This window comes from Anomaloglossus baeobatrachus, chromosome 6, assembly GCF_048569485.1.
Source record: "Anomaloglossus baeobatrachus isolate aAnoBae1 chromosome 6, aAnoBae1.hap1, whole genome shotgun sequence".
NCBI lineage: Eukaryota > Metazoa > Chordata > Amphibia > Anura > Aromobatidae > Anomaloglossus > Anomaloglossus baeobatrachus.
This window is the reverse complement of record NC_134358.1, coordinates 258,876,518-258,892,115: the sequence shown is the minus strand read 5'-3', so window position 1 is coordinate 258,892,115 and position 15,598 is coordinate 258,876,518. Positions and strand designations below refer to the sequence as shown.

At 40.9% G+C, this 15,598-nt stretch overlaps 1 protein-coding gene across 1 annotated transcript in view; it reads left to right on the top strand.

The window, feature by feature from the left end:
- Window positions 1–15,598, top strand: part of SERPINB5 (serpin family B member 5) — a 115,276-nt gene that overhangs the window by 86,694 nt on the left and 12,984 nt on the right. The window contains exons 5-6 of the mRNA XM_075316496.1: window positions 1,887–2,029; window positions 13,817–13,984. Coding sequence (XP_075172611.1) covers window positions 1,887–2,029; window positions 13,817–13,984 — 311 coding nt within the window. The remainder of the gene's footprint in view (window positions 1–1,886; window positions 2,030–13,816; window positions 13,985–15,598) is intronic.

Below are 15,598 nucleotides of genomic sequence, written 5' to 3'. Positions count from 1 at the left end.
AAGTAAATTTAGCATTTCATTTGAAAATCAAGGTCCCAGAGTCTGGAGGAAGAGTGGAGAGGCCACAATCCAAGCTGCTTGAGGTCTAGTGTGAAGTTTCCACAATCAGTGATGGTTTGGGGAGCATGTCATCTGCTGGTGTAGGTCCACTGTGTTTTATCAAGACCAAAGTGAGCGCAGCCGTCTTCCAGGAAATTCCTTGAACACTTCATGCTTCCCTCTGCTGACAAGCTTTTTGGAGATGGAAATGTCATTTTCCAAAAGGACTTGGCACCTGTCCACTTTGCTAAAAGTACCAATACCTGGTTTAATAACCACAATATCACTGGGCTTGATTGGCCAGCAAACTCGCCTGACCTAAATCACATAGAGAATCTATGGGGTATTGTCAAGAGGAAGATGAGAGACACCAGACCCAACAATGCAGATGAGCTGAATGCTGCTACCAAAGCAACCTGTGCTTTTACAACACCTTAGCAGTGCCACAGGCTGAGCACCTCCATGCCATGCCGTATTGATGCAGCAATTCATGCAAAAGGAGCCCCGACCAAGTATTGAGTGTATTTACTGTGCAGACTTTTCAGTAGGCGCCAACATTTCTGAGTTTAAAAATCATTTTTTCAGTTGGTCTTATATAATATTCTAACTTTCTGAAATAATGACTTTTGGGTTTTCATTGACTGTAAGCCCTAATCATCAACATAAGCCCTAATCATCAACATCAACAGAAATAAACACTTGAAATAGATCCCTCTGTGTTTAATGACTCTATATAATATATGTGTCTCACTTTTTATTTGAATTACTGAAATAAATTAACTTTTTGATGGTATTCTAATTTATTGAGATGCACCTGTATGTGAAGGGCAGCATAGGCGGAATATAATAAGATAAATCTTTCCTGGGGGAAGGCCCATGGCCAGATTGCCCTCGTTATAGAACACTTCCATTTGTGGCCAGAGAGCTTTTCTGAAGTTTCACTGCTGGCAATACAGAAAGGCATCGCAGCTAGAGGGGAGCTGCCATTGTCATTTTTGTTTTACGTTCCAGTGCCGGCGCCATCATGCACTTGCCGGACACAAATAGAAGTGAAGCCCCAAGGACCGGAGAAGATCGCCAGGCGAGTGGAAGCGAGGTGAGTATGTGTTGATTGGAGTTAGCGAGTACCTAATTATTCGTACTCGCTATACTCATAACGAATACTGTCTAATACTTGTGCATTCATTCCGAATAGCATTTGCATTGCAAGTCAATGGGGAATACTCACAATGTAACGAGTAACCCGAATTCTGCACTATTTGCTACTCGCACCAAAAGTACGGCATTCAGGTTACTCATTACTTTGAGAGGTTTTCCCCCTTGACACACTATTCGGAATGAATATGTGAGTATTAGACAATACTCATTATGAGTATAGTGAGTATGAATAAGTAGGTTCTCGCTCAACTCTAGTGTTGATGTAGTTTTTTTTATATGTGTGCAGAATGTGTGCTTGTATATAGGACTTTGTGAGAGCTCATCCTGTACAGTATGTAGGAAGGCTATATAAGGGTCATACTCTATATAGAGAGGCTATGTGAGGGCTCACACTGTATATAGGTAGGTTATTTGAAGCCTCATACTGTATATAGGGAAGTTATGTGAAGGTTCATACTCTATATAGGGAGGTTATATGGAGGCTCACACTGTACTGTATATGTGCTTCTAGTTGAAAATAGCACTAGCCCCAGTAGTTTCTCCTCCTAATCAGGCATGGTCGTAGTCGCAGCCCTTATCACACTATCATTAGACACCTGCCCCTATCCCATGGTCAAGGGATATCTTTCAAACTTGAGAACATAGTACCCATTTAATTTTTTCATTGCTTTTATACTCTATTTATGCAGGAAATGTGGAAAATGTATTGACCGACGGACTGTTGAATGAAAATACTAGTATGCTATTGTTGGGTGCTGCATGCTACAAAGGATGCTGGTTATATAAATTCAAAGAATCTGAAACAAAAGAATGCGAGTTTCATATAACCAAGGTATGAACATCTTTGTTTTTCTATAGCTGTAATACTTTTTCATTTTTTTATATTGAAAAGTGCACTTATTGTATGATTGTTGTAGTGGAAGGAAGAAAGGGTTAACCGCGCTGCCGTGGAAAGATTCGGTAGATGAGTCCAGGGATTGATCTTTGTGATTTTTATTTTCAACGGGTTTTAGAGTCTGTATTGACTCCTTCATCGCGAAAAAAACCCACTGATGTACATCAAGAGACACTTCATTGAAGATCCATATATACAGAACACAGGATTTGAAAAAGAGTTCGCAGGCAACTGACAGTCACCTGACGTATTAAAAAAATAAACGACTAAAAACAAAAAAAAATATATAAAATCTTTCAGAAACCAGTGAAAAAAATAGAAAATAATAGAAAAAAACTTATAAAGAACAAAATTCTTGAAAAATATTGTCTAGAAAAGAATTGTGTACTAATGAAAAAAAAATATTTTTTTTATCAGTAAAAGGTAAAAATTATGCTTGAACCCGTGATGGTCTGATGCTGTGACAAGTATAAGAGGCATATGTTTATTTTGGTGATCTACCGTGTCAATGGTACAAGGGATTCAGAATACAAAATCATGACTGGGAATATGTGTTTTTAAAACAGCAAAAAACCTTAGAGCTGTTTAATTGGTTTGATTGCAGGTATGTTAAATGTACCTGTAGGTGGTACTAAATGTATGTAATGTATGGAGTTGCCAACTGATGGCTATTACAGGAAAGTGTAGAATAAAATAATGAGTTCAGAGTGAATTGCGCCTCCAGGGGTGATCTGAGGACAAGATTTTTCTTCACCGGTAAATTAGAGTGGAGGATTAAAGTACTGTGTGCTGGTACAACAACAGACGAGGTGGAGGAAAGCTTGACACGCCCAATGGAATAGGTCACCACACATCTATGGAGTGCAACGATATGAAGTCCGCCAGGTGGACTATAACTTGAATAGAAGGAAAAGATATCGGCACATCCAACGTAAAATAATTTCTTTCTTTATTGTCACATAGTATTAAAAAAGTCCATCCATATTTAGAAGACGCTGACGCGTTTAGGCCTATGATTAAGGACGTTCTTTTGCATCGGAAAGGCGTTAGGGTCTTCTAATTATGGATGGACTTTTTTAATACTATGTGACAATAAAGAAATAAATTATTATACGTTGTATGTGCCGATATCTTTTCCTTCTATTCATGTACTGTGTGGTGGGTACCACTTCAGTATACGTATAAAGAGGAGTTCTAGGAGGTAAAAGTACTAACTGGAGCTGAAGATTGGAAAAGATAAAAAATAAAAAGAAAGAAGAAAAGAAGCGGATTACAACAGTGTGTATCGCGCCGTGTATGTCGGCTTTGAACATGGATTACATAAAAAATAAAAATACTTTTTATATAACTGTAGCTGTAAGGTCAGAGGAGTTCAGATTGAGCAGCGCATGTCCACTAGAGGTAATCCGAGGACAAGTGCTTTATTAGCCGACAAAATAGTGCAGGGGATAAAGACGTTGTATGTAGGGTATTATACTGTGTGAGTATGGGGAAAAAATCTCGAGGAGGTGGACAAAACCATCAAAAAACAATTGTTTTAAATTTAGAAATAAAGGAAAAAGGAAAAAGCGCATTTCCATAAAATGTATACTGGGTATTATATGTCTGTTATTATGACTTAATGAACATTGCTAGAAAAAGGAAGTGTACACTTCTCCAGAAATATAATTTAGGATATGAATATTTAGTTCTTTTAAAATAGAGTGATCACTGGTTTCTCGAAAAAATGATATATTAATATGCAAAGGAGAACATTACATTAAAATCTAATAGATACAGTCATATGAAAAAGTTTGGGCACCCCTATTAATGTTAACCTTTTTTCTTTATAACAATTTGGGTTTTTGCAACAGCTATTTCAGTTTCATCTATCTAATAACTGATGGACTGAGTAATATTTCTGGATTGAAATGAGGTTTATTGTACTAACAGAAAATGTGCAATCCGCATTTAAACTAAATTTGATAGGTGCAAAAGTATGGGCACCTCAACATAAAAGTGACATTAATATTTTGTAGATCCTCCTTTTGCAAAAATCACAGCCTCCAGTCGCTTCCTGTAGCTTTTAATGAGTTCCTGGATCCTGGATGAAGGTATATTTGACCATAAGTTTGATGGTCACCGAGCATGGACAGCCTGCTTCACATCACCCCTCAGATTTTCAATGATATTCAGGTCTGGGGACTGGGATGGCCATTCCAGAACATTGTAATTGTTCCTCTGCATGAATGCCTGAGTAGATTTGGAGCGGTGTTTTGGATTATTGTCTTGCTGAAATATCCATCCCCTGCGTAACTTCAACTTTGTCACTGATTCTTGCAAATTATTGTTAAGAATCTGCTGATACTGAGTTGAATCCATGCGACCCTCAACTTTAACAAGATTCCCGCTGCTGGCATTGGCCACACAGCCCCAAAGCATGATGGAACCTCCACCAAATTTTACTGTGGGTAGCAAGTGCTTTTCTTGGAATGCCGTGTTTTTTTGCCTCCATGCATAATGCCTTTTTGTATGACCAAACAACTCAATCTTTGTTTCATCAGTCCACAGGACCTTCTTCCAAAATGTAACTGGCTTGTCCAAATGTGCTTTTGCATACCTCAGGCGACTCGGTTTGTGGTGTGCTTGCAGAAACGGCTTCTTTCGCATCACTCTCCCATACAGCTTCTCCTTGTGCAACGTGCGCTATATTGTTGACCGATGCACATTGACTCCATCTGCAGCAAGATGAAGCTGCAGGTCTTTGGAGGTGGTCTGGGGATTGTCCTTGACTGTTCTCACCATTCTTCTTCTCTGCCTTTCTGATATTTTTCTTGGCCTGCCACTTCTGGGCTTAACAAGAACTGTACCTGTGTTCTTCCATTTCCTTACTATGTTCCTAACAGTGGAAATTGACAGTTTAAATCTCTGAGACAACTTTTTGTATCCTTCCCCTGAACAACTATGTTGAATAATCTTTGTTTTCAGATCATTTGAGAGTTGTTTTGAGGAGCCCATGATGCCACTCCTCATAGGAGATTCCAATAGGAGAACAACTTGCAAGTGGCCACCTTAAATACCTTTTCTCATGATTGGATACACCTGCCTATGAAGTTCAATGCTCAATGAGGTTACAAAACCAATTTAGTGCTTTAGTAAGTCAGTAAAAAGTAGTTAGGAGCGTTCAAATCAAGAAATTGATAAGGGTGCCCATACTTTTGCACCGGTCAAATTTTGTTTAAATGTGGATTGCACATTTTCTGTTAGTACAATAAACCTCATTTCAATCCAGAAATATTACTCAGTCCATCAGTTATTAGATATATGAAACTGAAATAGCTGTTGCAAAAACCCAAATTGTTATAAAGAAAAAAGGTTAACATTAATAGGGGTGCCCAAACTTTTTCATATGACTGTACTAGAGAAAATATATTTAGTAGCATAGTTAAAATAATAAGTTATAATATACAATAATAATAAGTTACAAGAGTATCAATAAAACTTGCAAACAATATAATATGTGGATGAAAACCGAAGAAAAATTAATTATTAAAATAATATAAAATCATGCTAGAAAAATGTATAAAATCCATTAATAAAATAAATCCGCAATTTAATTGAGAGTGACCCTGTGGTTTGAGCGTATTTAATTTATAAATCCAATAGGTTTCTTTTCTGATGAGTAATTCGAGTTTGTTAGGATTATTATTAGGGATTTGGTCAATAGGGGTAATACTGAGATCCCATGGATTTTTATTGTAGTATATGGTCATATGTTTGGAAAGGCCTTGAAGTAAATATCCTTTCAATATATTGTAACGATGAAAGTTAATTCTTTTGTGGAGGGCTTGTATTGTTCTCCCTATGTATTGTTTTTTGCAGGGGCATTCAATTACATACACCACAAAATTGGATTGACAAGTTAGATGATCTTTAATAGGAAATATAGTCTTGTCATCTGTAGAGGATTGAAAATGGGATCTGTTATGACAAATAGATTTACAGTAGAGGCATTTGGTGGTGAAACATTTGAAAGACCCCGGGATGTTTGATTGGGATTTGTCCTTTTTTAGCTGGTTGGGATCTCCTATTCTGCTAGGAGCCACCAGATTTCTCCAAGTTGGTGCTCTCCTGAAGGTAATGCCGGGTTTGTGTGAAAGATCTTTTTTTAAAAATGGATCACATAAAAGAATGTGCCAATGTTTATCCAATATATGTCTATTTCTATCAATATTTGCTGAAAATCTTGTAATAAAATTGGATTCAAAATGATTGTTAACTTTATTTATTTTCTTGGAAGGCTGTAATAGAACATTTTGTAGTGGTCTTGGTAGTGAATAGTGCTCTTTTTAGAAGTTTGTTAGGATAGTTTTTTTTCAACAAACTTGTTTTTTATTTGTGTGATTTGTTCATTGAAATTACACCATCTGCGCCTTTTGTCTTCTCCAGCATCTTTCTTATTGTATGATTGAAAGTTACACAAATTTCAAATTGACTTGTGTTTAAGTCCCTCACACCATTGTTTGTTTACAGCAAATGAAAACACTTTTTTTACATTCAGGAATAAGTTACCATATCCAGTTCTGCTCTCAGCTGAAATGTGGATATAAACATATCAACGGTAGCAGCTCCTCTTTGCACTCTTTCTAGTGGTTTACTTCATTGTCTGATGTCTAGGCTGACCAACCAACAGTGGTAGATATACCCCCCAAAAGGTCAATGTTTCAATAACTTGTCATGTGGCCTTGAGCATCAATTACAGCTTGACAATGTCTTATGCTGTTCAAAAGTTGAGTTATTGCCTTCTGAGGCATGGCATCCCACTCTTGAGGTTCATTCAGGTTATGGAGTACAGAAATATGAGCCTCCACATAGTGAGTCAAGTGATCCTGCATCTATGGGAATCAGATCTGAAGAAAGTGCGGGCCACTCCATTTGACGTACCCTTATCTCTAGCATCCATTCCCTTATGATGAGACCTTAATGAGCTGAAGAATTGTCATCCAAGAAGATTTAATTAGGCCTGACTTGTTCATACAGAGGCACAATGACTGGATTAATGATGTTATTCAGGAAGTAGAGACTTGTCACTGTACCATTCACAAAGTGTAGGCAGTCTGGTATTGACTAGACACACCTGCTCACTCTAAAACACAACCACCAAAGGCTCATCTGTGGCTGATGCATAGCGGTCTCCATAACGTCTCCAACATCGTTCTCTCATCCAACGTAAATTATGTCTGTGCCTATTGGTGTGGCCAGGTACCCTTGCATGTCTAGCACACAGACCACGATGATGTAAGCAGTTTTGAATGGTTTGACTTCAAAGGACTTCAAGTTCAATGCATTTCTTTGACTCTTTAAGTTTCTCTGTATCTCTGTTGCAACCTACTGATGATACTGTATGACACTCAGTGACCACTTCCATCTGAGAACATCCTGTTTGATATCTCACAATAGTTAGGTGCTGTTGATCAATTGTTAGGTGTTGTTTTGGTCTCATTATATCAATATGGGAACAGCAAGATGAGGAGGACTGTTTAAATACCAATTCTAATTGAACCGTGAAATTTATTGTGTGATTCATAGATCAAACACCAATTGCACATTTTGCAATTAAGCTCCTTGTTAGAGAACAGCAAGTTGTGCAAAAAGGACTGAAACATTGAACAGTTGGACATGTTCACTCAAACATTTACAGAAGGTCACACTATGTTCACCTGAAAAGGTCAAAGTGCATTTTAGGATCATCCTAATTTTTTACCCAAAATCAAGTGTCCCTAACCTTTTGTAAATCGTGTATATTGTCAATACTTTCATATTGTGACTTCTGACCCACCATGATAGATAGAATTATGACCATTGTGTTAGGCTATGAATTATTGGTCACAGGTCACAACCACAGACTTTAATGAAAGTTGGATGCAACCTACCTCATATTATGGTCACCAACTTGTTCTTTTGTTTTTTCTTTTTCATTTTTATGGACAGAAACCACTGACAGACAACATTTTTTACTGTCACACTTGGAAAAGCATAATAAACCATTTTAGCACCACTCCAGCATTTTGTTTATTTTATCTTACTGCTGAAGTGGTGCTTTTAATCTAAGTTCCATTCTTAAACTCACCCTCCGGCGTCTTCATCTACTATCACCCCCACTCCCTTCGATCTCCTCTAGTTTGGCCAGATCTCTGTAGTGTTTCATGGAGCGGGCCAGAGGTCACTCTTCTATCCAAGTCTATAAGTGCCTCGTTCTGGCCTCGTTCTTGCTCCATTGAGAGCTTGTGATGTAACTTCTGACTTCCAACCAGTCAAAAGTTGCTGTCAAAAGATGGTGCCGTGGGACCGAAGTAGCACCAATAAAAACGCCGGACGGTGAGTGTAAAAGTAGGGACAGGGACCTTAGATTAAAAAAACAATGCTGCAGTGGTGCTTTACGATTTAAGTAATCTATGTGTACTGCCCACTATTCGGATATAAAAATATATCTGCATTTTCTGCAAACTGTGAAAAAATTATAATAACTACATTCATAATAATTTGTACAAGTTTCCCCAGCTTTAAAAAATTACAAACACATCAATTTACAGACAAATGTCCTGTTTTAAAGAACTGTAAGTCACCATTGTTTCTTGAATTGAGTCCAAGGTTTTGATTAGGAAGACTATACAAAGTTGTGTAATGGGTGCATTCATATTTTCAGAATTTGACTGGAGCTATACTTCAGTGAGCCAACAATATTGACATGTTCATATGACATAATAGTAAAGGTAAAATGGAGAAATGCTTCTAAAGGCAGGTTGCTAATTTTTATTCTCCCTAAGAGCTCATTCACTAATATGGACCAATAAAGATAGTGTGCTAGAAGTCACAAAGTCTCTATTGGCATAGACTTAAGACTAACAATTGGCCGCAGCAGATTCATGGCACCTGTTTCAGTGTTACTGCTGAGTTCAGTGATTTTCAGGACCCCTGCAGTGAAGTAAGGCTAAGAGGTACTTCTCACATAGCGAGATCGCTGCTCACGGTTTTTGTGATGCACCAGTGACCTCATTAGCGATCTCGCTGTGTGTGACACTGAGCAGCGATCTGGCCCCTGCTGTGAAATCGCTGCTCGTTACACACAGTGCTGGTTCATTTTTTGGACGTTGCTCTCCCGCTGTGAAACACACATCGCTGTGTTTGACAGTGAGAGAGCAACGATTTGAATGTGCAGAGAGCAGGGAGCCGGCTTCTGGCAGCCTGCGGTAAGCTGTAACCAAGGTAAATATCGGGTAACCAAGTGAAGTGCTTTGCTTGGTTACCCGATATTTAACTTGATTACTAGCTTCCGGCGCTCTCAGGCTGCCAGTGCCGGCTCCCTGCTCCCTGCACACGTAGCCGGAGTACACATCGGGTTAATAAGCAAAGTGGTTTGCTTATTAACCCGATGTGTACTCTGGCTAGGCATGTAGGGAGCCAGCGCTAAGCGGTGTGCGCTGGTAACCAAGATAAATATCGGGTAACCAAGCAAAGTGCTTTGCTTGGTTACCCAATATTTACCTGAGTTACCAAGCACAGCATCGCTTCCACGCATCACTGGTGGCTGGGGGCTGGTCACTGGTCGCTGGTGAGATCTGCCTGATTGACAGCTCACCAGCGACCATGTAGCGACGCACCAGCGATCCTGACCAGGTCAGTTTGCTGATGGGATCACTGGAGCGTCACTAAAGTCTGAGTTCACATGTCCAGTAATAATCTGATAGAATGGATGCAGCAGCAATCCTATAGCAAAAAAATTGTGCAGACACAACTTTGTCCATGTTGAAAAAATTAATTTTGCAGGATCCGTTTTTTTAACATGAGAGTCTACGGAAAACAGATGTGCTAACTGATTGCTAATAATTACACATCCGTTTTTCTTTCATTTAGGCCTTTTTCACACATCAATTAAAAACACACACATTTTTCACTGACGTGATAAAGGTGCATATGTCCCTCCATGTGCTGTGATTTTGGCACACGTGCGATCTCCGTGTGCTATCCGTGATAATACATGGCGATCAGGCACTTATACTCACCTGTCCATGCTCCTGCTGTCCATGGTGCTAAAGTCTCCCACGATGTTGTGTTCAGCTGCTGCTGTCTCCCCTCTGCAGCTACTTTCAGGTCGGCTGTGCAGTGACTATGCATGAGTATAATTAGCTGGCCTGGAAGCAGAAAATAGCAGCAGCTAAAGACAGCATCACTGGAGATGGTGAGTTTAAAAAGCTTTTTATTTTAAAATGTACATGATTTTTCTACTACATGTATCACTGATCACACCATAGCGTGGCTCGTGGGACATCAGTGATGCCAGAAAAAAATCAGACTTGTTTTCGTGCAGAACACTCGGACACGTGTGCATCGCACGGAAACACGGTCAGTGAGAAATCACTGATGTGTGCGCAGACCTTTGATTTTAATGGGTCTGTGTATGTCCGTGATTCTGGTACTTATAAAAACTGCAACATACGTACCCGAATCACTGACGTGTGAAGGGGGATTATAAAGCATCCATTTTATGCTTACTGGATCAGTATCAAATGGAATATAAATAGCAATCAGTTAACGGCCCTGTTTTCCATAGAGTCCAATCCTGCAAAAATCAATTATTTAAAAACTGCTGCATCCGTTCTAATGGACATATGAACATAGCCTTATAGAGACAAGCTGAGAGCTCTAAATAGATGGCAACAAAGAGACAGAACATTTGTTAGGCAAGAAATCGCTGTCTTAGGCCCCTTTCACACGTCAGTGATTCTGGTACGTTTGTGCTTTTTTTTAAACGTACCAGAATCACTGACATACGCAGACCCATTATAATGAATGGGTCTGCTCACACATCAGTGATTTTTCACTGCACGTGTCTCCGTGCGGCATACCCGCATGTCCGTGATTGCCGCTCGGAGACATGTCCATTTTTTTCTGGCATCACTGATGTCCCACGGACCATGCAGTGGTGTGATTCGTGAGACACATGCCAGAAAAAAACGTGCTTCTAAAATGAAAAGCATTTTAACTCACCCGGTTCCAGCAACGCTCTCTGCAGCCTGTTCTCCCTGCTGCTTCTGAGCCGGCTCATTACTGTCGCGCATATTCATGATGCACGACACAGCCGACCCGGAAGCAGCTGCTGCGGGGGTCAGCGCCGGACGGATGCTGCACCACGGGAGCGATCAGCACCATAGAGAGCGGGAGCGGGCACAGGTGAGTTAATCTCTAAGTGCAATCACGGGCCACGGAGAACGGAGCCCGGATTGCACTTAGACAACCCACGTGTGCCGTGATTCACGGCACACGGAGAGACATGTGCGTGTTTTACACGCCAGTGAAAAACGTCAGTGTTTTTCACTGACGTGTGAAACGGGCCTTAGGCCTGTTTCACATGTCAGTGATTCTGTTACATATGTACTAGTTTTTATACGTGCCAGAATCACTAACATATGTAGACCCATTAATATCAATGGATCTGCGCACACATCAGTGATTTTTCACTGACCGTGTCTCCATGCGGCGTACATGCGTGTCCGTGTGCTACATGTCCATTTTTTTCAGGCATCACTGATGTCCTACGGACCACATTATGGTGTGGTCCGTGAAACACGTACCAGAAACCACGGACACTGAAAATAAAAAGCATGTTATACTAACCTTCTCCGGCGTTACTTGTCTTTGGCCTCTGCTGGCTGCTGCTTCAGAGCTGGCTAATTACTGGCATGCATATTAATGTATGCAGGCACAGCCGACCAGGAAGTAGCTGCAGCGGAGGCGGAAACACAGCAGAGCAGAAGAGTTCAGCACCACGGACAGCAGTTGCGGGGACAAGTGAGTTTATCTCTATGTGCAATCACAGATGACGGAGTTATGGGGGCTTTACATGCTGTGACATCGCTAATGCGGAGTCGTTGGGGTTACGGAATTTGTGACGCACATCCGGCCGCATTAGCGATGCCGTTGCGTGTGACACCGATAAGCGATTTTGCATCGTTGCAAAAACGTGCAAAATCGCTAATCGGTGACATGGGGGTCCATTCTTAAAAATCGTTACTGCAGCAGTAACGAAGTTGTTCCTCGTTCCTGCGGCAGCACACATCGCTGCGTGTGACACCGCAGGAACGAGGAAGCTCCCCTTACCTGCCTCCCGGCCGCAATGCGGAAGGAAGGAGGTGGGCGGGATGTTACGTCCCGCTCATCTCCGCCCCTCCGCTGCTATTGGGCGGCGGTTCAGTGACGTTTCAGTGACGTCGCTGTGACGCCGCACGGACCGTCCCCCTAGAAAGGAGGCGATTCGCCGGTCACAGCGACGTCGCCGGACAGGTAAGTATGTGTGATGGCTCTGGGCGATGTTGTGCGGCACGGGCAGCGATTTGCCCGTGTCGCGCAACAGATGGGGGCGGGTACGCATGCTGGCTATATCGGGACCGATATCGCAGTGTGTAAAGTAGCCTATAGATCACAAATTGCACATGGACAACCCACATGTGCCATGAATAACAGCACACGGAAGGACATATGCGTTTTTAACACTTCAGTGAAAAACATCTGTTTTTCACTGACGTGTGAAACAGGCCTTATAGTGTTATGTTGTTTATGCTTGTTATGCTGTTTACTGAATTTGTCATATTTTTCTATTAATCTCAGAAAATCCATTTGAGTATGATACCAGTAGGCGTCACTGTATTCCAGTTGTTTTTTTACTTTGCCATCTTCTAAAAGTCTTCTTTATGACATCTGTCCCGGCCAAGCTGAGTGGTCATATGTATGGGGGAATCGTCAGGGACTGCCTGAATGTATATGCGTCTGATAGCAATGTCATGTCTATGACCAGCTTTAGGTGGGCTTTGCACGTTGCGTCATCGCAAGCCGATGCTGCGATGTCGCACGCGATAGTCCCCGCCCCCGTCGCAGGTACGATATCTTGTGATAGCTGGCGTAGCGAAAATTATCGCTACGCCAGCTTCACATTCACTTACCTGCCCTGCGACCGTCGCTCTGGCCGGCGACCCGCCTCCTTCATAAGGGGGCGGGTCGTGCGGCGTCATAGCCACGTCACACGGCAGGTGGCCAATAGCGGCGGAGGGGCGGAGATGAGCAGGATGTAAACATCCCGCCCACCTCCTTCCTTCCGTATAGCCGCCGGCGGCAGGTAAGGAGATGTTCCTTGCTCCTGCGGCTTTACACTCAGCAATGTGTGCTGCCACAGGAACGAGGAACAGCATCGTACCTGTCGCGGCAGCGTAATTATGAAAAAGTCAGAGCCTGCACCGATGATACGATAACGACGCTTTTGCGCTCGTTAATCGTATCATCTAGGATTTACACACAACAATGTCGAAAGTGACGCCGGATGTGCGTCACTTTCGATTTGACCCCACCGACATCGCACATGCGATGTTGCAACATGCAAAGCCGCCCTTAGTCTAGTGGGAGATGGCATGAAGGAGGAGCCCTTCCATATCATAGCTAGCCATCCACAGCAGTTTAGATTGGTTCAGAAGGTCAGAATACTGAAAACACTATTGTAATCTAAGGATTACAATATTACAATACAATACAATATTACAATACAATACAATACAATATTACAATATTATTACAATACAATTAAATACAATATTACAATAATATTACAATATGTACAATATTACAAAATTACAATAATGATTGTATTATTAATAAGAATAATAATACAAAAACAAACATGTCACTTCTTTGATTTAGACTGAAACGAAACCAGTTCAAATGATGCAGCTAGACGCACCACTTGGCATTAGGACCGTGAAAGAACAGAATCTGATGATCCTGGATATCCCATTTACAGGCAAGCAAATGAGTATGCTCATTATAATGCCAAAATGCTTTGAAGATGACTCTACTGGACTAAAAAAGGTAATGGCATGATATAGGTATTATTATTATATAGTATTAAGATGGGAAATATAGTAAAGTCCAAAAATTGACTTATTATAAACTGCATTTATAGTGATTGTTCGCTTTACTCCTTATTATTTTGAAAGTAAAATATATTTAGTAGTTATCTGATGATTTCATGTATAATAGAAATAGATGATGTATCTGATTTCAGAAATTACACTTCATCTTTCATATCTTCACATAACCTTAACCTACATTAATTATGCAATGGTTCCTATTTATTGTTCTGACCTTCCCTGGTATATGGAAATCTAAAGGGTAGTATTTTGATATAATGCAATTTTTCTTTCCTACTTTTCCAAGCTCAGTTTTACCCGCTGCTAAGAACCACTGCCATTTTTTCTACAACTGCTCCTTCCACCAGATTGTCTGTCACACACTGAATTTCTCTTATATCTAGTGTACTTACTTCCAAGTAGATCAGCCTCCTGATTTCTTTCCTTAAGACCTGATTTTGATTCCTAACCTATCCTGCATTTTATTCCTCTATGCTCTGCTGTAAATCACATAATGCAACAGCATAGCATTATAAGACCAGATAGAACATGTACCCTCTGCTGGGATGACACCGTGATTATCCTTCCTTCTAAAAGCAAACCTATTATGAGTATAATGTCAGGAGGACTGTACTGTGATCACCAATCTAATTGTGTGACAGAAGCTGCACAGTCATCATCATTATCAGTGATAGGAGTTTCTGTTTTCCCCCTATGGAGAAATGTGGTGGTACAGTCAATGCGATTTCACTACAGAGGATCTTCTTTTGTCGGAGGAGACAACCTAAGTGAAGACAAGTATACCAGAATTTTCAGATAGAAAGCAGTCACTAAAGAAGGGTAATTCTAGCTGAAATGTTTCCATGCATTTTTCATTGTTTTCAATGGTGAAAAACACTTAAAAAATCCTGAAAAATTGACATGCTGCAGGTTTATTCTGCTCAAAATCTGCATGGAAAAAAACTGAACATGTGCACTACACTTCAGGTTTCTCATTGACTTTGCTAGCATAAGGCTATGTGTCCACGGGAGAATGTAGCTGCGGATTTTTATGCATCAAAATCCGCAGCTTTCCCGCAAAATCTGCACCTTTTCAAAGGTGCGGATTTGCCGCGGATTTACCGCGGAATTGCTGCGGATTTGATGCGGATTTTGGTGCAGATTTTTTTTTTTCCCAATTTTAAAAGGCTATGTGTCGACGGTAGAATGTACCTGCGGATTTTTGTTCATGAAAATCCGCGACTTTCGCGGCAAATCCGCACCTTATTTTTGCCGCGGATTTGCTGCGGATTTACCGCGGATTTACCGCGAATTTGCCGCGGATTTTGATGCGGATTTTTTTTTTTTCCCCCATTCTATACCCAAAATCCGCACCAAAATCCACAACAATAATTGACATGCTGCAGATTTTTCCGGATCAAAATTCGCGGCAAATCCGCCGCGGAAAAATCCGCAGCATGGACACAGCATTTCCAAAATGCCATTGAAATGGCTTGGAAGTGCCGCTGCTGCAGATTTTCGGAAAATCCGCGGTAAATCCGCGGCAAATCCGCGGCAAAATCCGCGCAAAATC